At 50.3% G+C, this 25500-nt stretch overlaps 6 protein-coding genes across 6 annotated transcripts; 2 read left to right on the top strand and 4 right to left on the bottom strand.

Moving 5' to 3' along the window:
* Positions 1–422: 422 nt before the first annotated feature.
* CTHT_0027680 (mitochondrial nicotinamide nucleotide transhydrogenase-like protein) lies at positions 423–4026 on the bottom strand (the record flags this gene model as incomplete). The annotated part of the gene is made up of 5 exons (XM_006693162.1): positions 423–457; positions 519–593; positions 651–2627; positions 2686–3855; positions 3924–4026. The coding sequence occupies 5 exons, from the start codon at positions 4024–4026 to the stop codon at positions 423–425; spliced, it is 3360 nt and encodes a 1119-aa protein (XP_006693225.1).
* Positions 4027–9259: 5233 nt separating this feature from the next.
* Positions 9260–9559, top strand: CTHT_0027670 (uncharacterized protein; the record flags this gene model as incomplete). Its single annotated transcript, XM_006693161.1, has 1 exon — positions 9260–9559. The coding sequence occupies one exon, from the start codon at positions 9260–9262 to the stop codon at positions 9557–9559; it is 300 nt and encodes a 99-aa protein (XP_006693224.1).
* A 1877-nt stretch (positions 9560–11436) lies between these two features.
* CTHT_0027660 (uncharacterized protein) lies at positions 11437–14390 on the bottom strand (the record flags this gene model as incomplete). Its single annotated transcript, XM_006693160.1, has 7 exons — positions 11437–11890; positions 11942–12021; positions 12071–12452; positions 12772–12958; positions 13035–13106; positions 13178–13510; positions 14300–14390. 7 exons carry the CDS (start codon positions 14388–14390, stop codon positions 11437–11439), a joined length of 1599 nt encoding a protein of 532 aa, XP_006693223.1.
* Positions 14391–17026: 2636 nt separating this feature from the next.
* Positions 17027–17880, top strand: CTHT_0027650 (succinate dehydrogenase cytochrome-like protein; the record flags this gene model as incomplete). Its single annotated transcript, XM_006693159.1, has 3 exons — positions 17027–17066; positions 17205–17286; positions 17436–17880. 3 exons carry the CDS (start codon positions 17027–17029, stop codon positions 17878–17880), a joined length of 567 nt encoding a protein of 188 aa, XP_006693222.1.
* Positions 17881–18401: 521 nt separating this feature from the next.
* CTHT_0027640 (transcription initiation factor TFIID-like protein) lies at positions 18402–19904 on the bottom strand (the record flags this gene model as incomplete). The annotated part of the gene is made up of 2 exons (XM_006693158.1): positions 18402–19456; positions 19517–19904. 2 exons carry the CDS (start codon positions 19902–19904, stop codon positions 18402–18404), a joined length of 1443 nt encoding a protein of 480 aa, XP_006693221.1.
* A 3176-nt stretch (positions 19905–23080) lies between these two features.
* On the bottom strand, positions 23081–24754 carry CTHT_0027630 (putative carboxylic acid protein; the record flags this gene model as incomplete). The annotated part of the gene is made up of 3 exons (XM_006693157.1): positions 23081–23772; positions 23829–24184; positions 24237–24754. The coding sequence occupies 3 exons, from the start codon at positions 24752–24754 to the stop codon at positions 23081–23083; spliced, it is 1566 nt and encodes a 521-aa protein (XP_006693220.1).
* Between the last annotated feature and the right edge of the window lie 746 nt (positions 24755–25500).

Here is a 25500-nt window from a genome sequence, read left to right as displayed (position 1 = left end):
GGAAAATATACCCCAGATCATTGCTTAGATCACTGGTTGTCTCTTGCCTGAGCTCAAGAGCAAATGATCAATTCAGAGGCCTAATTGACTGCAGATATAGAGCACAAGAAACCCATTCATCAGCGTAGGATGGCCACTAAGCCCAGTAAATTGATTCGATTCATCCCAATCATAAAGTTATCAGTAATTTCTTCAGCATACAAAAAAAACCTGCAACAATGAGAACAGGCCATAAATAGGCCCACATGACTCAACACAACCTCTTTGCACTCTCCCCTTACCGTCTCTCATCTTAAAACGCTGCACACTCACTATAACAGCTGACTTGAACAGCCGAGACTGGCCGCCTGAAACGTATGTACAAGTGCTTGCTATATATTCTGCTGATAGATAAATACCGCAGTGTATCTAGCTCAAGAAGCTCACTTGAGACGAACCTCAATGGCTGCCTTGATAGCTGTTGGACAAACATTAGCGCTTGTTGGAGTGGGGGTGAAAACTAACGTCAAGTTACTCACCTTCAGTCGTGACTTTCGCATCTCCGAACAGCATACGGGTGTTCGGCATGTAGAACATGGGGTTCGGGACGTCGGCTGTTACACGCAGGTCAGTTCGTCTCACATTCCTCAAAGAAAGAAAGAAAGGCTTACCATAGCCGCTAGCCATGCTTCGCTTCATCACAATAACCTGCCTGCTCTTCCAAGCATGCAGCACCGGCATACCAGCGATGGGGCTGCCAGGCTCGAGAGCAATAGGATTGACCGTGTCGTTGGCACCAATAACAAGAGTCACATCAGTCTCACCAAAGTCGTCGTTGATCTCGTCCATCTCCAGGACAATGTCGTATGGCACGCTAGCCTCGGCGAGCAACACGTTGCACTGACCCGGCATGCGGCCAGCCACGGGATGGATGGCAAACCGCACCTTGATGCCCTTCGACCGGAGCATGCGGGTGATCTCCGAGATAGCATACTGCGCCTTGGCCACTGCCATGCCGTACCCAACGACAATGATAACGCTCTCCGCATTCACTAGCGCATCGGCCGTGTCCTCCGCCGTCGTCTGCGTCACACTGCCATCGATCTTGTAGTTAGACTGCGTGGTGGGAGTGGAGAGGCCGCCGAAGAGGACGTTGATGAGCGACCGGTTCATCGCCACGCACATGATGTACGAGAGGATGGAGCCTGATACGCCGATCAGAGCACCGACGGTCGTCAGAAGCGGGTTATCAAGCATGAAGCCTTCAGCGACGAGCGCGAAGCCGCTATAGGCGTTTAGCACAGTGATGACGACAGGCATATCGGCGCCACCGATGGCTGCGGTGGTGGTGTAGCCCTTGATGAACGATAGGGCAGTGTTGGCAGCTAGAGCGCCTGCTGCGATCATTGGGGAGCCAGGGGCCATTGTCAGGAAGGGAACCATGGTGGCTAGGTTAGTTGCCAGCAGACCGGAGTTGATGGCATGGCGACCGGGAAGGATTGTCGGGCGCGAGGACATCTTGCCGGCAAGCTTCAGGAAGGCAACGATAGATCCAGTGAAAGTGATACCGCCAATGAGGACGCCCGAATATGCCGTGATGAGATGAAGCAGGGACACATGGGACAGGTCAGCCATGACACTGCCAATGCTGGTAAGCACAGCAGCGAGACCGACGACCGAGTGCAGGGCGGCAACAGTCTGGGGAAGATCTGTCGGCGTGATGCGCTTGCCGATGATGAAGCCCAGAATACTGCCGATGGTTGCCAAGCCCGCGAACTGGGCTAGAACCTCGGGAGAAAACCCTGCGGCCAGCAGCGAAGCCAGGACACCGCTACCGACACCGAGCATGCCTAGCATGTTGCCCATCCGCGCAGTTGCCTGTGACGCCAACCCCGAGATCGAGAGGATACAGAGCACAGAGCTCACTAGATAACCAGCCTGAACGAGGCCAGCCGCACCAGTCGAAGCAGCCGCAATGAACCCGCCACCGAAGAGCAAGCCCGGAATGGCATACAGCCAGGGGTACTCCGGAGGATCCCCAGGCCGCCGAAACATGTCAAGCATGCGCTTGGTGATGATAAACCCTCCCGAGACGTTCACAAATGCTAGTAGAACTGACGCAGCGCCAAATGCTTGCGGTATTGTCTCCGGCAAGTATCCGCCACCCAAAATGAACAGACCACCGACGGCTACCATGCCTGAGATGGCGTTGGTGACGCTCATGAGAGGCGAGTGCAGTGCCGGCACGACGCCCCATACAACGCGGTACCCGATCAGCGAAGCCAGCGCGAAGGTGAAGGCGTTGCTCATGAACATTGGGCCTGTGAACTTGCCTAGGGCTAGGATGGAGCTCATGCCGCCTGTTACGAGGGCAACTTCGCGAGACACCTTCTGGAAGGGGGTCAAGGCGACAACCTCGGTCTCCTTTGCGGCAGTTGCCGGAGTTGGAGCAGGCGGAGGGGTAGGCCGTGGCGCAGGGGGAAGGATCTCGCCATTCTGGACGACGATGGCGTCGCGGATGACTTCGTCCGTCAGGTCTATGCCGTATTCCTTGTCCTTGGGAGCCATGGACAAGAGGAACTTGGTGATATTGTTCGAGTAGAGTGTCGAGGATTGGGTCGGCAGCCGCGAGGGGAAGTCAGTGTATCCTGAAGATGTCAGATAGGGAGGACCCGGAGTGTCAACAAGCAGAGAAAGGAATCTTACCGATGATTTTGACATCCTTGTGCGTGATCATCTTGCCAGGTGCAGTCAGTTCGCAATTGCCGCCAGACTCTGCAGCAAGGTCGACGATAACGGAACCCGGTTTCATAACTTCAACCATTTCCTTGGTGATGAGCTTCGGTGCAGGCTTCCCGGGGATTAGGGCCGTGGTGATGATGATATCCACATCCTTGGCCTGGTCGGTAAAGAGCTTCATCTCAGCCTCGATGAACTCCTTGGACATCTCCTTGGCGTAACCGCCAGCTCCAGCCCCTTCTTCCTGGATGTCGACCTCGATGAATTCAGCGCCGAGAGACTGGACCTGCTCACGTGCAGCAGAACGAGTGTCAAACCCGCGCACAATGGCTCCCAGCCTCCTCGCCGTCGCGATCGCGCTGAGACCAGCAACACCTGCACCAATGACCAAGACTTTGCAGGGGGGGATCTTGCCTGCGGCAGTCACCTGTCCAGTCAGGAAGCGCCCAAAGTTGTTGGAAGCCTCCAGGACAGCCTTGTATCCGGCAATATTAGCCATGCTGCTGAGGGCATCGAAGACCTGTGCTCGGGAAATTCGGGGAATCATGTCCATCGCAAACACAGTGGCCTTGCGGGCAGCAAGTTTCTCCACCAGCGGCCTGTTTTGAATTGGCTGAAGGAAGCTGATGATGGTTTGACCTTCGCGGGCCTTCTCGGCCTCGGCAGCGCTGGGTCCTCTAACCTTAAGGACGATGTCTGCCTGGCTCCAGACCGCAGAAGCATCGTCGACTAAGGTCGCTCCGGCGGCTGCATAAGCTTCGTCGAGGAAATCGGCCTGAGCACCTGCCCCCTTTTCAACAAGGACGCTCTTGAAGCCTTTCTTCAGAAGCAGGGCAACATTCTGTGGCGTCACGGCCACGCGCCGTTCATTGGGGTACGTTTCTTTGGGGATTCCGATGGAAAGTTGGGAGTACGGAGTGGTTGGTACCACAGTGGCTGGGTTTGATGCTGAACTGACGAAACCAGCTGTAGATGGTTTAAGCGGAATGCTGGACATGACAGAGGCGTGTCGAATGAGCTGCAACGGCCTATGTTTGGCGACCAACGCCAGAGAGGGTGTGCTTAGCTGTCCCTTGTGAATGGTTGAGTGCCATGCTCTTCCAGTTGCGCGAAGACCAATTCGGGTTGTGTGATTGTCTAAGTTCATATTAGTTGTCACCGTCACCTCATCGCGCAGGCAGTGCATCGCCAAAGACCATGCTTACCAAGCAGACGAGCAGTCCTCTGAAGAAGGCCAATTTGCGACTGTCGCGACACCCAACAGACCTGAATGGCCGATGCTGGCCGGATCAGCAAGAGCAACATCATTGTTGCTGTCGAGCCGTGGTATTGTCGCTACAGCCTTGAGGATATTTGAATGTTTATCCATCCGTGGGATGGATGAAAAAAAAACAGTGCCGAGCGCCTTGGAGGATTCCAGTCAAGCGCACACGGCACTGGATGAAATCAAGGTTGTGGAAAGCCGCAAATTAAACCTGTACGTCACCAGTGCTGTTTCATACACGAGTACTGGCAATGAACAGAGTTATCAAGACATTTCACCAGATGGTGTCGCACGTATCACGATGGAATGACGAGAGAGTTGGTCATTGTGAACAGGAGACGTGAGGAGAGGGTCTGAAGGGTCTCGAGGTTTAACCCAAGGGTTCAAATGGTATCTCTATAACTGCCCGGGACACATACTCCCCGCGAACCGTTGGCCTATGCACGCTCTCTGTCTGGCAGGTCAGAGCTCTGCGCGTAATGGAACGTCAAGAGACAGAAAGGATGGGATGTGCAGCATTCTGGATCCGCTCTGATCCAATGACGCTCTGCAAACTACCCCGCTCATCTGCGCGGAGATAGCTCGGATCTCATGTGATAGCGCCATTATACCCGGCGGTTATTTATGAGCTACGCACTGTATGGTATATCTCTGTTGTACAACAGCAACAAGAACTGACCTTCTAGCGACAGGCGGGATGATGAGCAGAGACACCCGGCACAGCTGGACTTGGGTTGCTTCCAGACCTGCGCCAAGCCAGATCTGCAGTTGTCGTCAACTGTGGAGAAACGCCAAGACTGTTGAATGCGGGGGAGTGGAGAACACTTGCTGGCCAGACAAGCCCCTTACACATGGTATTACATACTATTGGTGAAAGAAAGCTCATGTATCAACACTGTGGTGTCGTACATTGAACTTTTCCTCCTGCTCTGGTACTGACACAGCTACCACCCATGTACATTACGCCAAACTTCAAGCTTGAATAAACTCATCAAACACTCAATATTATCACGTAATATGAGATACGGATTGATCAAATGCAAATACAAAGTATATAAAGCTAAATCGCGTCGAGTATGTTCTTGGCTTAGTGTACATGTGCAGATGTTGAGTTCGTTAGGGGTACCAAGCCCGTACCAAGCCTGTATGTGACGGTGGTCTCTGAACTTCCATTAGCCTTTTCACCACAGTAGACACCAACCACCAACCCACAGCTACTTAACAAGCCCACTCTTGAAGCAATACTCACAACACAAACACACAGTAACTCCGTTGGAGCCGCCTTTATTGCGAGCGTTCGAATATTTCATCGAGATCTATTCGGATAATTGCGTAGGAAGAAAACGTTGTATGACTTTGAACCTAGCTGTATCGGTTTTATAGATCTGCCTATCCAGAGCTCTGGTTGGACAGAGCCTGCCGATAGGGGTTTCCGCCGTTGAGGATTTGGTTGCTTGTTGGAAGCAGGGCGAGAATCCTGTTTGCCTGTTTGCCTTTCCTCTACCCTCCACATACCTACCTACGGAGCTGGATAACCTCGTAACCGAATACAAGTATTGCGATATCATTCTGCATTCTGGATTTGAGGCCTCAGGCAAGAGAATGTGCCCTAATCGTACAAATACAGCGCCAGAGACTGCTACCGGATTTATCGCAAGAATGCGGATGCGGTAAAGGGGCTCGATTATAATTGGGTAGAGCACCCCGAAACAGGTATGTACACTGCTCACTCCCATCAAAGTTTTGGAAACGCATCTCCAACGTCCGCGCCAAACGGCGCTGTCAGCTAAATTCTCCCTAACTTCACAGCATAGGTTTGATCAGGGTGTTTGATCAATGATTAATGATACTTTACACTATGATAGTGAGTGTTGAAAACCAAATCAAAAATATGTGAATGGCATGTGGAAAAGTGCCCTGCTGACACTCAAAACGGGCAGCGGGCGTCAGCCAAAGTCTTAAGATAATCGCACCAAGCTATTTCACCTGGCGCCACTGCAGAACTGAGTTGAGTTCCAGGAGCGTCGCAGGAGGTACCTCCCGTACATCTCCTGCCCCATTTCGATCCTCATTTCTGAGCTTTAATTGATCGACGACGCTTCAAATTTCAACTTATTCAATCTCCCAGGTTCAAGCCAGACCCTGCCCCATACTCTACAGGATCTGAAAGATCATCTGCCACCTTCCATTGCTTTCCTCCTCGTCGCAGCACTCAGAGACACGCAAGACAAGTCAGCCATACAGATCCCAGGGGGGTTGTGGATGCGTCGAATTCATGATGTCTCAAGATGCAAGAGGGGACAAATCTGACAAAACGATAAGAATGTCGGAGACGGGAGTGGAGGACTATGAGCTAACTACCTCGGACTCTCGCTCACACATTACCCTAAAGAAAATGTACGCTCGTTAGTCCAACTATTCACAACACCCGAATCGGTACAATTCTCCTCTACATATCCTGCAACAGACTCGAGCTTTCTCTGTCCGTACATATCGCACGACCTGCTGCATATTGGTGCACACTTGGGCAGCCATGGGTCAGAACAAATATGCTCCCCAGCCCCTTCCCCAGTTAGCAACCCTTATAACCCGGTTACCGCTGAACCTACTCTGACGGAATCATTGCGATCTTTTCCATTCGCCTCAGATTCGTTAACATCTGCCACAAACAAGCGGAAATCGGAAGATTATAGGCGGCTAGAGAAAAGACCGAAAGTACTTGAGCCAGCGTCTTCTTCCTCCAAATCGCCATCACCCAACGTTCCTGGTATTTCAAGATTATCCTTGCCATCTGAAGTCGAAATAGCAGACAGCAATGACTACCCTCTACTAGCCGGTGCTTATTCCACAACACGGAAGCTCAATGACTTTCCACATCATACACAAGAGAATCATCTCTCTGGTGACCTAGCGCTGCTTGCTGCAGGTGAAGCTGGGGACACGGGTGTGGTGGAGCAACTACTCAACCGTGGTGTTGACGTTAACGGGGGAACAGGAACAAGTTCTCATCCGAGAAGCTCCCGAGTGGTACCTCTTTTCGTTGCTACGGAGATCCGGAATATACCTATGATCGAATTGTTGTTGCACAAAGGCGCAAGGGTAGATCTTCGTGCATTGATTGATCGCGGTCCGGCACAGACTTTACATCGAATTTATTTGCCAGTCGAGGTTGCCGTTGCGAACAATGATGGAGACATCCTCGACGTTCTACTCGCCGAACGGAGCAGCACCATCGATATCTTTTCCTGACAAGATCTCATTGCTGCTGCTATTCGCTGCGACAATCCCAGCTTTGTCAATCGCCTTCTCGCCAGCAGGAACAAAGCCCGCTTTGACATACCGTTCTTTGATCTCTCTAATCTCGAAGAAACAAGAACATCATCTTCAAAGAGGCCTTTGTTAATTGAAGCAGTGTGTAACGCTTCTGACTTGAACAGAATGGTATCAATATTGCTCCGGTGGGGAGAAAGCATACCCGAGACTCATAGCTGGTTAGACCAGCGTTTCTCGGCGATACAGAAAGAAAAAAGGCAACTAGATGGTGTCAATTTCTCTTGTTTCCCACTTTCCAATATTCTAAAAGAGCAAATCGTCCCGATCCCAACAAGACTCGCCAGCTGCATGCACTTGACATCCACTGAATGGGTTTCCTCTCAGTTCCCATAAATCGTCATCTGTAATTCTGTCAACTTTCAAGGTGATGATGCCCAGCTTAGCAGCCAAGATAATGGCCTCCTCTAGTATCTCAGCTGGACTTGATTGTTTGAGCTCCAGGAAATTAAGTCTGTCCGCATCCGTGATCTCTCGTTCACAAGATAAAGGATTTTAGAAAACTTTCTGTGGCAGTATTTAAGGTAGTGAATGTTTCATTGCAAAAACAAATTCCAGAATTTGGTGCTGTGGTATCTGGACGATATAAAGCATGAAAAGAACACAGAGAGTTCAACTTCATGTCTGATCATCCACCCTCTTTCTCTTCATCTCTCTCTCTCTCTCTCTCTCTCTCTATCTCTCTCTCTATCTCTCTTAACTCTTTGCTTTTTGACGAATAGGTATGCACATCGCCTTGCTCATCCAATTTTTGTACCTCTGTAAACAATTTATGAGACGGTAAAGGGTGACTGTGTGCATTCAGTATCACACTCCAAATTAATCGCCCAGAGATGTGAATGGCATCAGGGAAGCTACGCACAGAAGGGAAGATTCAGTCCTTCTTACCTAACTATCTTTACAAACCACGAGAGTGTCAGGGCCTATACTCTGCAGCTTACGCTTCAATTCATGGAGCCAGCCTCATTGCATGGCAACTTCATATTCTTCTATGATCTGGATGTATATCTATGTAGGTGGCTGGACCTTAAGTGGATGACTCGGTGGAAGCCCTCCCGGGGGTTCGGAAAGCAGAACCTCACATTCTGCTGAGAAGGAATGTCATCACTGGGTGCTCTGAAACTCGAGATATCCGGTCCTAGGGGTTTCAATGGCAAAAAAGTCAGTAACCTTCCATATATGATATATGCAGTACTTCTGAAGGCTCGCTTACCGTTCGATGCCATGGGCGAACCCAAATTACCTCGCCCAAATAGCTGATCTTGTGGTTGAAGCCCAGTGCTTAGCGGTATGTAAGATTAATAACCAGTGCCTCTTGAAATCCGAACATCATTAGGGAGTTCCCATCATTCACCTAAGCATTTTCTAGTGAATGATAGTAGCTAGCAATGTGGTTACACTGGTATTCACTGGCAGTTTGTATGCCCGTCTCCGAGGGGGCACCAGCCACCATCTGCTACATAGGCGTTGCCCAGTCCGAGAATTTGATGTATAAGTCCTAATCAAACCAAGTGAATCGGTCCTCCTGGTCAGTTTGGAGTTGACTACGCCTTCATCACCACCTCTAATATCAACATCATGACAGCTCAGCATAAGGCCAACCTCCACTTAGTGCATTCCTTCTTGAGCGCATGTGCCCCTTGTCCCACGGCCTTGGTGCCAAGTACAACGAGATACATTTTGAGTACTTCAAGGAGGCCATCAATTACACGACAAAGATGATGGGAACTTATGAGTGTCAGCGTTTCCCCTTAGGCTGTATGCAGACGACTGTTAAATAGCAAACGCAATTCTTGACCCACACACGAGTTACAATGGCCCCTCTTCACAGTCTTCAGCAGCAGCATTGTTGACGACATGTCTGACCCCGAGGCTGTAACCGCTGCTTTTTGGGGGGGAGCTAGCCCCGCACTGTGCTGAACAATTAAAAGGTCATCTTTGGCCTCTATGAACGAGCCTCATGATATACGAAACTCCCTGCTGCTGGCCAACCTCCAGGCTGCTATCGACACCATCCGGGCCACTCACGCCAGCAATCTCATCCTGGCTCCCGGAAACCACTGGTTCGGTGGTCACTCTTGGACTAAAGGCGGCTATGAGGCCAACAATGAATGGATTCGCAAGCTAGTTGATTCTCTCAACAACCTCGCGATTGACGTCCACAAGTGTCTTGACGAAGACTTTAGCGGTAGTCGCCCCTTATGCTGCCAGGCCCCTGTGAGCAACTTGGCTGGAGTGACTGCCTAGCTCGAACAGCACAAACAGAAAGCTTTCATCACTAAATTTTGTGGTTCAAACACCACAAAGTGTACGACCATGCTGAACTCACTGCTGAACTAAATGGCCAAGAATGTGGAGTATATCGGTTGGTCTGCATGGGTTGTGGGTCCCTTCGAGGGCTCTTATAGCCCATTCTGCATGGATCAGAGCAACTTGGCAGCTTTGAAACTAAGAACGAAGGCGGTTGATGGAAGTTCAGGTCTGCATGAGACTGTTTAGCTTGGTGTCATCCAGAAGAAGGTTCCTCGGTAGTTGCAGTGGTCTGGTTCGGCCAGCGTAAGCGGTGGGAAGCTCGAGGTGAAGCCATGAATTGCGTCACTGGTAACACCTGATTAGAGCTCCTGCTCAGACATATGCCTGTGATATTGAGCCTATTGATGACGAAGTGAGATTAGAACTCAATAGAGCTTCAGACTTGTGCATAACACAGGTACTCGGCTCCTCGTTCAGTGTAAAGATCTCCCAAATGCAAAACTCAACATTTAACACCAATGTTATATTTGCGGCTCAGTCACCAGCCCCTGATGTGTGGAAGTCCGACTAAAAGTGGTAGGCATGTAAGCAAGATGGATAACAGCAGGCCGTCAGCAGATAAAGTTAAGTCCATGTTCCAAAACGCAGCGTTGGCTGACGGGGTTGCGATGTTTCAGATCATTGTGTGGCACAGCTCTCTGATACCGCAATATCGTACAAGTTGGGAGATACAATACCAGCGCCACAAGGCCGGAGCTACTGCGCCGCCTAGAGAGTTTCCTATCAATGGGGTACGGTTGCAATTGCAAACTTGTTATCGTCAGCGAAAAAAAAAGGATGACATTTGGGAATTCGGTAAGTTTGTAAGACTATAGTCACATCAAAGGAGTCAAATTGCCACACTGTTTGGTGTTGGCTTCGAGTTGGTGTTGTTCTGAGGAAGTATGAGCGTCAGCAAGTTCTGTATATCTGCTCACTGGAAAATTTCTCAAGGTTGATCCTGTTGCTCGTGGACGACCACATAACATATCATGACCAAGTCAACTATCGGTTTTATTTAACACCTGACCAACCGGCTCCGCGACACACACTTCTCATTTTAGTTTTCGTGCGCCATCTCTTCAAGTCAGTCCTGCAAACGTCCTTATCGCTTGCTGCATCGAATCTGCTTGTCCTAGCTGTTACCCTCAACAAAGCACTTTGCACTATGTTGACAGCTATCCCCATCAGACGAAGCCTGTCGCGCAGGGTTATAAGGATCATTCAGCGGACACTACCACTGGTAAAGAGCAGACGTAGATCGTGGACGACAATAGCGAAAACAAGGGTGCCGATCGACTTATGAGAGTGCCAACATTGGCCTAAACGACATCAGTCTATAGTCATCTATGTCCAGAGAAGGCCATGTCGCTCATCTTGGATTGGAAAACATCGCCACTCTCAACGAAAGACTGTCTATACGAGACAGTCCTAGGCGAAATTATCGTTAATAAGGACGGGTGGAAGCTACGCGATAAGGATTTCACAACACGGTATATTCATGGGTAGTCCAAGGAGGAAACGACGAGTTTTGTCTCCAATTCGCGGATTGAAGGCCAGTATGCACAATAAAACATGGCGCTTGAATGATCAGAATCTTGTGCTTACCAAGCTTTGGCATTGTTCTGAAGATGTTGCTGCGTGCTCAGGCAATGAAGTCTCATATTCCGTTTTGGTGGTGATGTACCCTGTGGTATGCAAGTCCTCTTCGACATGTCAAGTGGAGTTGGGAATGTAATATTATTATCATCATAAATTCAATCTAACCATTCCAAAAGCCCTACACATCCACGTATGATTATCGTGAATATAAACAGTCGTAACGTCATTAATCATAAATTAACACTCCCGTAAGCGGAACCCTGGCCGGATCTCTCGCCCAGCAACGGCTGCTTCGTCCAGTTTGGCCCCCTCCTCTCAACCTGTGAGGGCGTCACGTCAATTTCACTCACAACGACCTCGAACTCGGAACGCTTTCTCCCGAGAGTCACATGAACGCCATATCTTGGCAAGATATTGGTCCAGACCAGCCAGTATACAACGCCTAAAAGTAGAACGCCAGTGCCGACCAGCGGGAAGGCGTAATATGGGTAGCCGTCGGCGTTCCAGTCACCGTTCGGCGGAATAAATGGGGTAATGACGAGGAAGAGGTTAAGAAGTAAAAATGTGACAGCAACAGGGAGTCTTGTCCGCCAAGGCGAGGACCAGTTTTCGGATTTGCTGTATTGCAGGTAGATGAGACCACCAGCGACGAAAGTGTTGATCCAGGCACCAGGATAAGTATATCTGTGAATGTTAGTTATGAGGCCTTTGAAATGACGTCAGCAAGGTCCTTACAAGTTAACAAGGAAATTATATGCCGGCCCTGGAGGAGGGGCGATGAGAACGATGATGGTGACAATCCAGTGGAGGAATAGCTGCTTCAGTCAGTCACAAGATCCAAAACTGTGTCAAATGGTTACTCACTGACGCTGCTGGGGTGCCGTAAGGCTTGCTGGAAGCCCAGAATTTGCTCCATGGCAGCAATCCTTCCCTGGCCAACTCCTGGTTTACTCTAGAATGTGCGAAGCTCACAGCCAGCACATTGCCGATATTGCTGAGGGCCACAAACGCCGGTAAGCTCCTTGCGGCAGTACTCTCCCCAAACATGTTCCTAAAGAACAGCCCTGCTACAATGACTTCAGACTTTGCTAGCTCCGCCTTCGGGATAGCTGCAAAATAGGCCACGTTGGCGAGGACGTACAGCACAGTCACTCCAATGACAGCTAACGGTGCCGCAATTTTAAGCGTCCTGCGTGGATTCTTGAGCTCGCCCATCACGTAGTTAGCGTTCTCCCACCCCTTATAGCTGTACACTACCTGCAAGAGAGCGGTGGCATACGCATACGCGCCACCCCCTCCATAGCCATCCCCCTTTTCAATGCCCCAGAAATTCTTGAAATTACCTGGATCTGAAACGAGTCGGTGCCCCCATTAATGCTGCAAATCCGGCAATCACAATCACAGCCAACACTATGAGCTTGAACACTCCCAGGGCGCTTGTCAACCGCAGCCCCCATCTGGGAAAAACGGCATGGAGCAGCACAACCAGTGTGACTGCGATGACAGCAATCGCGCGCGGAACCCATCCATCGGGCATGGGGTGCCCAATAGCAAGAAGAACATACCGGCCAAAGGCAAGTGAGTTGCCTGCAGAAAACCCGAGCAGAACCATCTGAACAGCGAAGATGCTCATTGCCAGGTATCGGGGTCGGCGGAAAACGCGCTCGAGGTAGTTCTTCTCGCCTCCAGAGAGGGGAATTGCGAGCCCAAAGGAAAGGTAGACACTCAGGCCTGAAAGGGTAAGTAGGCCAGCTAAAATGTCCGCGTCAGTGATACTAGCCATCTCTAAAGGGTAACAAAATTTTTCGCTCACGAAACAGGTACTCACCCGCTGCCCAAAGAAGAAGCGAAATGCCAACAGAGCCAGTTGAGGCAAAGATACTAGAGGGCGTCGAGAATACTGCCAACGACGATGATGTTAATTGCTCTCCAAATGGTAGGGGCTGAGCAGGCGAGGAGAGGGTGACGAACTTCCAGTTCCGATCATCTTGTTCAGGATAAGAAACACAGCTCCCGTCACTCCGATTGTCCTTGACCCGCCGCCCTCCTCGAGCAAAATATCGTATCCATCCAGCACCTCGCTGACTGCAATGCTCGAACCGGGATCATCATGCCCCGCCCGAGAATGGATTGACTTGTAATCCGAATCATCTTCCATAGCCATGTGATGTTTGGCACAGGCCGCTGGAATAGAGCGGCAGGGCAGTGGTTCTGGTGCTTTTCGTGTGACGAAGGATGAGCTCAAGGGCTTGGCGAGGCCGCGGTTAAGGTTAGCTGAAGTTCGGAGTTGTTTGGCCTTCAGGGCTAGCGTTGCGTCAATGTGTCCGATTCTCTAGAGCCTCGAGTGCCCCAAGATTCCAGAATTCCTAAACTTGTTGACTTTGAAACTGTTTTGTACAGCATGGTTGTTATTATGTCTACCTATGAAGTGGCGATCGCACCCTTATCAAGGAGTTAATGTTCAAGTCTCTTCCAGCTGATGGCGATGGCGTGCTTCCGCGGCAGAATGGCAGCAACCAGTTAGACCCACATGGTGGCGGCCATCGACGTCATTTTGCTTGGGGACCGACCTCGGCCGTCTTGGCACGGGGCAGATTTCTTGGCATATGGAGACGACAGGGCTGCTGGCTTTCCCCGGGCCCACAGGCAACTTCAACCGCTTCTGCAACATCAACACTTGTATATCAGTATCAGCTGACTGAATCTTCTTAGTTTTCTCAATCTTTCGGACGATGGCAGATGGAAGAAATATTCACAGCCTGTCGGATATCATCCTCGAATATTGAGTAGTTGATGGGACCAAAGCTCTGGGTTGCGAGGAAGTGGGGACAGCGCCATGGGCAGTCCTGCCTGTCCTCCCTCCTTCTCAATGCATATTCCTTTCGCGGCGCCCCTTCCAACAACCAGCACTTCCCGCTGAGCCAATTTTCAAGTGGGATGGTTGCGGCCATTTGCAATTACAACAGTCTGAGTTCGCCAACCCGAGGTCGGCGGGTTCAACTCGAACAAGAAATAACGATTCTCTCCATCCCGAAAAGGGGCCCGGGGGATGGGTAGGGGCTCGTTTCTCCCGTACTGCCGCCATCGCCATACGAAGTAAGCCCTCGCGAGTGAGTTCGTAGCTGGCTACCTCATTGCACCAGGCAGTGGGCTGGCCAGTAAGCTTTTCGAAATTTTTGGCCATGATGACCATATAGTCCTGATGTTATTTTGTCCTAGCACACTGTTCATGCTCCCTGCTAGTTTATCAAGAAAGTCAAGCATCAGTTTCAGGGACATAAAATTTGACAGCACATTTGTGGTGATGTTTTTTAAATACCAGGCCTCTCTAGGTCAGCGTAGGGAAAGATGGGCACCGAGATAGAGCCGAAGTGATCGTGGAGCCAGGCTCTCAAGGACTGGATTGTTGTTCTCCTTTCTGTTTTCCCGAAAGCCAGAAGCAAGCTGTTGAAACTGTGGGGAAATTGAGTCAGAACCTAGTGAGAAGACGCTGAACGATATATAGGCTCTCTGAATCCCTAACCAAGCTCTTAATGAACTATTGAACTCGTGGGTATTCCGATAACCACTGAAACCTGCTGTTTGGGAGGAAGAATTCCGTCACGATGGGATAGGCAGTATCGAGGCCGAACTTCTTAACAATATATCTTGGTCCAGGAAGTTGCCATCGGGGATCTTGATGTGCTCAACGTTCGTTAGGTTGCTGAATAATCCAATCCGAGATTAGTTTATGCGGCTGTTTTTCTTTAACTAATAGGCTCCAGATAGCATTTTTGAAGTGGCTCCTTGGTCCGGAAAACTTGCGGTCAGCAGTGCTTCATCAGATTAACGAACTAAGACATGCAGAGATAGCGACATCCAAGATGCACCATGCAGAATCTGTCAGCAATGCAGACATGCTTTGTGAGATCTCTGAGACGTCCAAGGCTGTCTGGGTGGACATTTTATACAGCGAATTAAACTTATTGGACAAGAACATCTCAAGTAGCATGGTAAACTCAAGGACCTACAGCACGGAAGTTGATCAAGTCACGGGCGTGATCAAGGAAACATGCGATCCTTGCATCAAGTCAAAGAGGCAAAAGCCTGGAATGTCGCTATTATAAGTCCAGAAGCCAATCGCCTTGATAATCTGTGCACAATTGAGCTCAACGACGTTTGGGCATGTCAAGCGACAAACAGCTGAAGAAAACTCATCAACGACCGAACAGTCAATTGCCCAATTTTAAGATGAGTTACTATCCAAATGTTGTTCCTTGTTGAGACAGTGGGCTATGGCTATTAGTTGGCAGCAAATTTTATGATTTCCCCCTGAGATCCCACAGGATATCAGAGAAAGTTAACTGGCCACTGCTGACGCACTTGAGGGGTGAGACGCACTAAACAACAAAATGATTACCTACCTACGTAACCATCTCAGGACATGGGTGGAACGGAGATACAAAGAATGTACACTTCATCATTTACAGTAAATATGGCCAAGAGTGTCAAACTCCTGACACAGAGAAATGCCATCTACATTAGGTATATTTCTTTCTCAGTAGTTGTAACGCTCCCCCTTTTGTGTCAACATAATGTCAACACAGGAATGTCAGAGAACATGTCACAAGCTCAAGGTGCAATAGCAGAATAACGGTCTCTGCTCCTGGAAAAGCAGTTGGCCGGTAGTTGCAATCTCAAATGTGATGGACAGTCGGTTCAAACACCGTCCATTTTGCGGTTTTCCTCTGTCTCAGACTCATTTTATTGTTCTAATCGAGCTTAATGTAACCAGCTGTTAGGTCGCTGCGCCAAAGCATATTCCCTGTTGTGTTTCCGTGTGAACTTTCACAGGCAGCACACTTTACTGTTTCCAGTAACTGTTGTTTCCCAAACTTGGTTCAACGAGAGTTTACACTATAAGCATTTTCGAAATGAGGTTGGTTCCTGGAATCACTGGACCACTTGGCTATTGAAGAAAAAACGAAAGAAATGGTGTGGGCATGCTCTGGATAGACATTTGGCATCACTGCCAACACAACCTAAACTCCTCACTTGGGATGCACGTGATGAAGAAGCAGTCATTCTGGATATGGTTGAAATCCACAAGGCCATTAACAGTTGGTCGCCAATGGAGCCAAGGTTGATACACACAATGCTTGTCTCGAGCTATTTGACTAGGACTGATGCGGAGTCAAACTGCATAGGGCACTGCCGCTAGGATCGTTACTAGAGACTCTATGCAGCAAGGGCATTTAAAAAAGGAACCAGGCAGGCCCAGACAGCATTGTAACTATGTTGAGCCACAGCCCCGGGTAGAAGATGCTGAAATGTAGATCTTGAATGAAACAATCGCCAGACCAGGGAGTACTGACGAAAGTGATTAACGACGGATCTCTTTATTCTCTGGGCATCCCTAGACACCAAAGTGCCCACTGCCATAATTACATTGCCGATTGAAGCAGCAATGTTATGGCTGAACGCCCATTGACTATCTGAAGAAAGAAGGAAAAGTCGATGTAAAATTTTGGGAATCGCTGGACGATGAAAAAGTGTGCCAAGCAACCAGGGTGGGGCGTGCCGAATCATCACGTGCTTTAAGTATCGTTGCAGGCTGCCAGCCAGCCAACCAACCAGGGAAGATCGTGAACTGAGGAATGAGGGGCTTCCCATTGGTCACTTCCAGCCGAGGAAGGCCGACCTGCCGGGGCGATTCCGACCAGCAACTCGTAGAGGTTCCATCGTCGCCCGGCATCATCGACCTCAAATCTCGCATCCCGACCACCCCGAAGACAACATCGCCTGGTTTCGGATTTGCCCTCTGCCGCCAGCCCAAACAAGATGATTGCCCAGCGCGCTGGAACGACGGTGCTGCGCCGTGGTATGGCTCCTCTCTTTTTCGGTTTTTTTTGTTTCTCCGCGTCAAGCACCGGTTCATGGCTCCGCGGGACCAGCGGAAGCATAAGGGTTGATGACGACCTGGAACGAAGTTGAACGCTAACATATCGACTACCAACAGTGGCCGGCAAGCCGAATACCTTCTTCTCAGCCAATGTCGCCAAGTTCGGGCTGGCCCAGCCGCTGTCTACCACCCAGTTAAGGTCCGTTCATCCCACCCGCAGTTGCAGATGTTTCCCCCGCATTAGCACTCGACCAGCCCAAGCCCACCACGTTTACTCCCAACATTGTCACAAGCCCAACGCAGGCTAGCCCCACGACGAAGCTAACCGTTCTTTTTCTACCCACACAGGCCCGTGGCGACCCAGAAGATCACTGCTGATGAGGCCGCCGCTCTCCTCGCCAAGCAGCGCCTGAACCGCCCCGTCTCCCCGCACCTGGCCATCTATGACAAGCAGCAGACCTGGTTTGGCAGCTCGGCCTGGACGCGTATCACCGGCGCCAGCCTGAGCGGCACTCTATACCTCTTCGCGACGGCGTATCTGGCGGCACCAATGCTGGGGTGGCATCTGGAGAGCGCTTCGATCGCCGCTGCGTTCGGCGCCCTGCCCGTCGCTGTCAAGGGCGGCATCAAGTTTCTTGCCGCCTGGCCCTTCGCCTTCCATACCTTTAACGGCGTTAAGCACCTCCTCTACGACATGACCATTGGCTTCCACAGGAAGCAGATTGTTAAGCAGAGCTGGTACCTGTGGGGTGCGTCGCTCGTGACGGGGATGTTCCTCGCCTTCTTCCTCTAAGGGGGGCTGAGGTTGCGAGAGTGTGGGATCAGGGCAATGTATAGAGTATTAAGTTGGGAACGTTGATGATAAGGGATAGGGGGATGGGTTATGGTGGGTATTATGTGTTAGGCCAAGTGACAAAAGATTGCCATGATAGCTGGCTGGGCTTTAAAAGAAACGACAGGCATTGGTGTTTTGGGGGGGTGGGGAGGGAGGAGGTTGGCTTGGCAAAAAGGAATGAGCACCCTGTATGTAACCAACACAATAATTACCAAAGAGAGGTCTTGTTCCTTTGTCATTGGATTGGCTTTTATTCTTTAGTGAAGTAAATGACCGTGAAAAAGCACTGACCTGGCCCATGAAGATTATACCGTAACCTGAACGCCATAACTGCATAGGTATCCCATCTTGCATCCGATATGTGTTTGAGCACTGGGATATTTGCCACCGACCCCCAAAATGAAGTGACACTTTCCACTTGATACGCCATACGCCCGACCGGCCAACCTCCGTAAAAGCGGAACATAGAAAGAGTGCTGCTACTCCAAGTGCCGAACCTCCAAAATTGACCTGTTCAGAGTATGATTTCTGAGCTGCGCAATACGCTGGCCAACGATTGGTCCGAGAAATTCAATGACCTGCTCCCCTTCCCTGGTTAAATCTGCCCCATTGATACCATTGGTGAGCGCTCCCAGGGCAGCCTGATCTCCAACAATGCTCTGTACTGCCTTCACGATCCCGCCCACGAGCATCTCATACTCGAGTTCGGCCACGGGACCGGCCTTCTCGCGCAACGGCTGCAGCACGGCGGAGTCGAATGTCTTCAAGTTGGGCAGAACCAGAACGCGTACGGCCTCAGGTCCGCCCGAAGCAGCCACGCCGCTGATAGCACCAAAGAGGACTGCAGGAGGGCGAGTGGGATCCAAGAAGTGCTTCAGACAGGTCCGCGTCAGCTTTGGCCGTAGTAACGCATTGCTCGCGCCGTACTTGCGCGCAATCATTGACAGTAGGCTTGCGGCCAGCTCGCGAAGCGAATACTGCTCTCGAAGCGTGGAGTCAATGCTGTTGCCAGCGCCAAGGGCGCCCTCGTCGTTGCTGCTGGGATTTTTGCCCAGCTTGCGCGACATCAGGCAGGTAAGCACTGGGGCTGCGAGCGCACTCGCATATGGATCGATGAAGAGTGTAGGGTTCTGAACAACGGCTTCGGCGAGCTCCATCATCTGACGCAAAATAAATAAATCGTCCAGGTGGTGTGTCACTTGATTGGTGATGAAATTGACAAAATACGGTAAGAGCTGATGCAACCCAGGATCCGATCGAACAGACTCTAGAGCTGCTTGGCGAAGTCTCATCTTTTCCTCGTCCGGGTCGTCATCTAGTATGGCGGCTTGAATCTTGTCAAAGTATAGAATCAGTTCCTTGCTGATGACGTGCTTGACAGAAGGTCGGAAGGAGACATTGTCGTTGCCGGCGAGGGCAGCCAAGGCAGGATTGGCACCAGGACCCTTGGGCAGAAGGTCTTTGGATGATGTTTCGGCAGTGGTTGGATTCTGCGGAATCGATGGTTGAACACCCTCGACGGCGAGCCAATGGGCTAAACATAACAGTCAGCAAAGTCGTCACACAGCAATCGACAGCATATTTCACAACACACCAGTAAATGTCATGTCACGAGGGACCTTAGGCAACGGTGCATTGATGACCTTCTCGAAGTCGACCTCCTCATCATCGATGTAGAAGAGCGGCTGGCCTGGACCGAGGCTGGCTTCGCCATACCGGAGAGGACGTGTGGACTCGTAGCCGTAGAGAGGCTCAACGTCAAGAACTCTGAGCGCCAGCGACACATCCTGGACCGTCAGAGTAGTGCGATTGGCTGCACGCATGAAGCGCAAAGATTCGACAATGACCTGGCCGATGCGGTACTCGACATCTTGGGCAAGCAGCCGCAGCGGCTCCTCAGACAGCGTGATGCCTAGTGCATCGGCGACATCGCGGACATTTTCCGGATTCCAAAGTAGTTTTGGGCCTTCGTTTGTCGCCATAATCCTTGATTCAGCGCGTGACCTCCCGCGCTGTGAGCTTGAAGAAACGGACGGTTGCTCCAATGCAGATGGTGGCGGTAGGAATATATGGTTCAGAAGCAAGCTGCTTTTGCTTGCGTTGCGTTGCGCGAGCCGCGCGAACGATGATGTGGGGCTCCAAACGCGAAGACCTCCAACCTGGAAATGTGATCCGTGCGCCTCTCGCTTCCTTGGCTATTTGTGAGGACTTCCCTAAATGGGGAGGGGAAGGTACGTACCTGCCCTCAACGTAAGGGACCAGAATCCGGTCGCTACCAAATTGACCAATCAAGCGATGTTCGTAGTGCCAAGCCATCGGTTTGACATATTCAAAATCTCGAGCGCAGTTTCTTGCGCGGCAAAGCAGCGCAAACCATTCAGTAAAAATTGCTTGTACGGTATGTATGAGCTATGAATTTCTCGAGATCATATTATGGCAGAGGTGAACTGGTCAGTAGGAATGCCTAGCTGTCGCAGGGTGTTGGCAGCCCAAGCAAAAAGAACGATCTGTGAGACGGTCCGACGAGGTGGGCCAAAAGATGGCTCCCCCACCCGCCTTGACCAGTTTTGGACGTTCTGAAATTTAGTCTCCACCTCTTTCAACTTCAATGGTATCAATCCTTAAGGCAACCTGACCCTGCATCTAGCCACACTCTGTGGAACACTTGCATTTATTTCTTTGTGAAATGACCGCTTTTTGCTCAGATCAATATGACAGCCCTCATATGTCCGTACTTTGAAGATACACTGTCGACTCCAGACTGTTTACAGCTCAGGAGGGAAACACGGTTGTTCTTTGGATCTCATGATCGGAGACCGCATCTGTGATATTGCAATGTGCTCAAGATATGACCGAGTGTTGGCGTCCAAACAGGTTTATCTTATTTTATTAGGCAGCCATCTGTTCGCATGGCTATGATTGACATAGCTTGGGCCGGCATCAGCCGTTCTCCTGCATCATGGCGAATTTAACGAGAACAACTGAGTATCGGATGAAATTTTTTTCGAAAACACAACATGGAGTGTTTTCGAACCACCTTTACCGTCCTCCCACGTCTTTGGGATTCTGGGCCTGGAGGAAAATTGCCCAGTGATGGCTACGCACACAACTCACCCAGCACTTCCGTACCATGCATGTGTGATGCAGGTTTCTTATCTCCTCTCATATACACGGACCAAATCCGTCCCCCTTGCAATACTTCCCATTCTCTTGCATCTCAAACGTTCTTGGCCAAGGCCCCCAAGGAATGCCTTGCCTTCCACACCAGTAATACTCCCTAGGCATTCGATGTCGCCTATGTGCGGTAGAAATACTGAGCTGAAAACTTTCTGCTTGGTGTTGCTGGACTGCCGTAATTAGACCGCTTCCATGGGTAATTACGCTGTCACTTCTCTTTTTGTTAGCGTTGGATGTTAAGCCGAAGGGAGATTTCTGGCGAAGAAAATCAATCAGGGAGATTCTTTCGATCTACATATTCTTGACCGACAGCTAACCTAAGCTAACCCCAAGAGCTTCAATTATCCTTTGCTAAGATGAAGTCCATCCTTTGCCTGGATGAAAGCCCATTTCCGCACCCCTTCCCCGGCGGTCTCCGTACAAAGGTGTCTTCGTCCTACTTTTTCTTCATGCATACTCCAACCAAATACCCTATCACCCTGATGTTCTTCAATACATGTAGGCTCACCATCCTTCGCGAAACCGTCTGGTTCGAAGCTTTCAGATAACTTCCGCACGCTTGAGCAAACCAACAGGTTCCATTTTTCAATCTTTACTTGCATGATCACCATGCCAATGCCACCAATGGAAACTCAAACAGAAAGTGTAGTCCATTCAAGCTATCTGGCATGCCCATACAGGAAACAGAACCCATCATGGTTCAACTATTAGGCCTATTACCAATGCAGTGTCGGGTTTGGGTGCCTAAGTTCCGCTATCCTGAAACCAGGGGAAAGCGGTTGAACATCTGCGCAGAGACATGTGAGAAAATGTCACAGGAGGGGTGAGCAAGCTATTACACCAAGCATAATTAAGTCAATTTTGAGAGCGTTCTGCTCACCACAAGATGATCCTGGGCCTGGAGAAGCGACCTGAAAGACAGGATTACTGATAATCTCGCATCCCCAATGATCAGCAGTTCACGGACGGCAAGAGATTGAAACATGCTCTTGTTTCCTGATGACACAGGGATCCCCTTTTCTTGTAAGAGACGTTCCTCTTCAGTGGACTCTGCTGTTCGCAACATCGTTATTCAACAGGGAATGTAATTGGACGCATCGTCCACGGCACCCTGCGAGGGTATGACAAGCCAAGAGATTAACCAGCGCTACTATTTGGATTTGACGTACAATGCGACTATCCTAACCTCCTTTTGCCGCCACCATCGACAGCTTGAGGATGATACTGCCAACGAATCTGTGACTTCAGGATTACTCCCTGGGCTCGATTCGTTTGCTGACACTTACTTTATCCATTTTTCACCAGACAATAAAACCGCTGATACAAAAAAGGGTTGAGAGAGCAGCAATAAAGACATAGAAACATAACTGTCCACAGCAACAATATAGATATTTAAACGCATTAGATAGGTGTGCTCATATGATAGAGCAGTTCAGGCTCTATTAGTCCAATAGATACATGTTTGCTAGAAGTACAGTATTTCATCCACAACAGAGCTTAATAATGAAGTCATTGGTGTTCCGCTTGACCCAGAGCAATCAAGGTACTATATTCCAGAAGGTTGTGCATCCATTACTCATTAGACATCAAAGAAGCCAATGCAGCAACTTGCATCCCATAAATTTGCTTTCAAAAACCCATTGATAGCTTTGAGGACACCACCATCACTACCAAGGTACTCATTAAGTTCTAACCATTAAGTCGTGGATTGGGAGTAGGCCTGTTCAAAGCCAAAGAAACCTGGAAAGCTGCAAAATAATTGATGTCGTAACCTGATGTTCAAGCAATGTTCATCTTGAGAAATCATGATGTTTTTAAAAGTTACAGGTACGCCATTTCACATGAGTGATGGTTAGTTTATTCTACAACTACTTCTAAAGCAATACCCTTGCCCACAACCTCCTACGACTTTGATCGCATCTACCCAGAGAGTAATGATACATTCATAACTCGTAGCCTGTTTAACCATTTTTTCCTTCCATCATTTCTCTTCTGAATGACTAACATGAACCCCTTCTGCTCCTGCATCGCCCTTGACATCATCAAGGGCTCCCATTTCCAAGTCTGCCGGCTTTCTCTCCTGCTGCTCCTGGTGTAAGATGTTCATGCCGGCTGGCAATGCCTTCTCAAACTCACGACTGTGCTTCTCAGGCCCAAATGCAGTGGTAATCATAATGCCAGTGGCAATGATCGCCGTTGCGATTCCCATTGTAGGACCGTAGGCATCAACCTTCTTCCCCGAACGGCTAGTGACTGAGTGGCTTTCGGCGATGGCGTTGACAATCTGAGCCGAAGGCGAAGAGATCATGTTGCCAAGTTGATAGGTGATGCCAGGGAAGGATGAACGGAAGGCAGGAGGAGAAAGCTCGTTCAGGTGGATGGGGATGACGCCCCAAGCACCCTGGACGAAAAACTGGAGAAGGAAGCCGGTCGCAGAGAGAGGGCCCCAGCCTTCAGGAAGAATCCAGGCTGGGATCAGCAAGCCGCTCATCAGAGCTGCCAATATGATCGTACGGCGGCGACCGAGCCACTGGGAGATGTAGCCGAGAATAGACCCACCAACACAGGCACCAACCTTCATGATGATACTGGCGCGGCTGGCCTTAGAGTTGTCAAGCTCCTTCTGGGTCAACATGAAAGTCGTGTAACTGTCCTGGGAAGTATGGCTGTAGACTAGAGGCAGTGTTAGCATAGTGGACATCATTGGCCCGTATTACAGCGAGGCTTACAGTTGAACCATGTCAAAAGGAAAATACTATACAGACAGAGCTTCCACTCTTGGGCAAGCATTTGCTTGGTTTCCCTCCAAAAAGCGGAGGCCGGAACGGCAGTCTTCCCGGCTTTGCGGGCCTCAAGGAACTGCTTAGACTCGGGGAAGAAGCATCGGATAATGCCAACGCCGATTGAAATACCAGCTGCGATCCAAAACACAGTCGTCCAGCTCTCATCCCCACCACCCACACCGAGGTTTGCCGAGGCAGCACAAACATAACCCACAGAGTACCCTTGCTGAAGAATGCCTGACATGAGACCGCGAGCATCCTTAGGGCAATTTTCGAGGGACATGGCGACTGCATTGCCGTATCTGAAAACCTGTCAGCATGCACCGGGAACCTTGATTGGCAAAGACGCCTTACACTCCACCCATAAACAGCCCAAATAGGGCCCTCACAGCCAGGAACCGGGAAAATGTTTTGCTATAGATTGTGGCAATCTGCAGAACACCAAGGACAATCATGTTGAACACCATAGGCCACTTCCGACCCCATCTGTCTCCAGCCAGGCCGAACATAGCGGCGCCAACAGATCTCAACAAAAGAGTCAGGGTGATAGCTGTGGAGATCTCCGTCTTCGTCCTGCCATAGTACTTTGCCAGTTTGACCTGCTGAATCGATAAGGCGTGAAAGTCGAAAGCATCGGCTGTCCAGGCACAGAACCCAACAATGAAGAAGAGCCAGTCACGGGGTGAGAGCTGGGCCAGAAGACTGATCGGGTTGCGCAGTGGTGGCGGGGCCACCAACTGGGTGGTCGTCTCTCCGTCGGCATTGGTCACGACGACACGCTGTCTCCAGTGGAATAGGTCGTTCCATGACTGGCGTGCCGTCGCCCATACACCCTTGGCTAGAGGTTCAGAGTGTTGCTTGGTTAAATCCATGGCTGTGGTTTTGTCTCGGGTGGCTGTCCGACACGGGCTGCTCTATTTTCTCCGAGACTCCAAGGGCTCAGTTGGACAGGTATTTACAGTCCAGGAAGGGATCAAGGTACCGGGAAGGGAGAAACAGCGCAGCTGAGGCCTAGGCAATGAAAGCCACAGAACAGTGGTGTTTGATACGAGATGTGTACAAGATTGATATTGAGAAGCGAGTCTTGCTAGGAGAGACCAGGTACTGATGCAGAGCGAACCGTTCGCCCAGCATCTTGTTATCTGCCAAATAGGCGGATGGATGCCTTGCCCTTTATAGTTTCACCATTTGCCCTCCGCGCTCTGCAGGCGGCCAATGGTTCCGAGACCTGGCCATGCTGCGCAACTGAAGTGGTGTTAGTGTTGGCGCCGCTGCTTGCCGGCTCAGCTGCAAACATTTGAACTTTGATGCTGGTATCGGTGGTGTGACCTCGGACAACAAGGGCGTCTCCAACCTGTCAGCGGGGCCCAATCTCCAGAATCCCTGCCTAGGTAGACTCTGCAGACATGTTGCTGTGGGATGAGGAGGATGGTTAGGATGGAGAGAGTGTGATGCAGGCGTCACGTTGGTGACCAACAGAGTCGCGGAGTTCCGGGGAGACAGGGATCCTTGTTCTTGGCTTTGAAGAGCCTCGTACTGGCTTGCACCAAGCCCGCCAAGACTGCGGCGTGGCTTGCCAGGCCGGCTTGGCAGATGCTTGATTCCTGCCAAGAAACCA

This window comes from Thermochaetoides thermophila, assembly GCF_000221225.1.
Source record: "Thermochaetoides thermophila DSM 1495 unplaced genomic scaffold scf7180000011816, whole genome shotgun sequence".
NCBI classification, from domain to species: Eukaryota; Fungi; Ascomycota; class Sordariomycetes; order Sordariales; family Chaetomiaceae; genus Thermochaetoides; species Thermochaetoides thermophila.
Note: the sequence above shows the minus strand (reverse complement) of the source record. Positions and strands in the feature narration are given on the sequence as shown.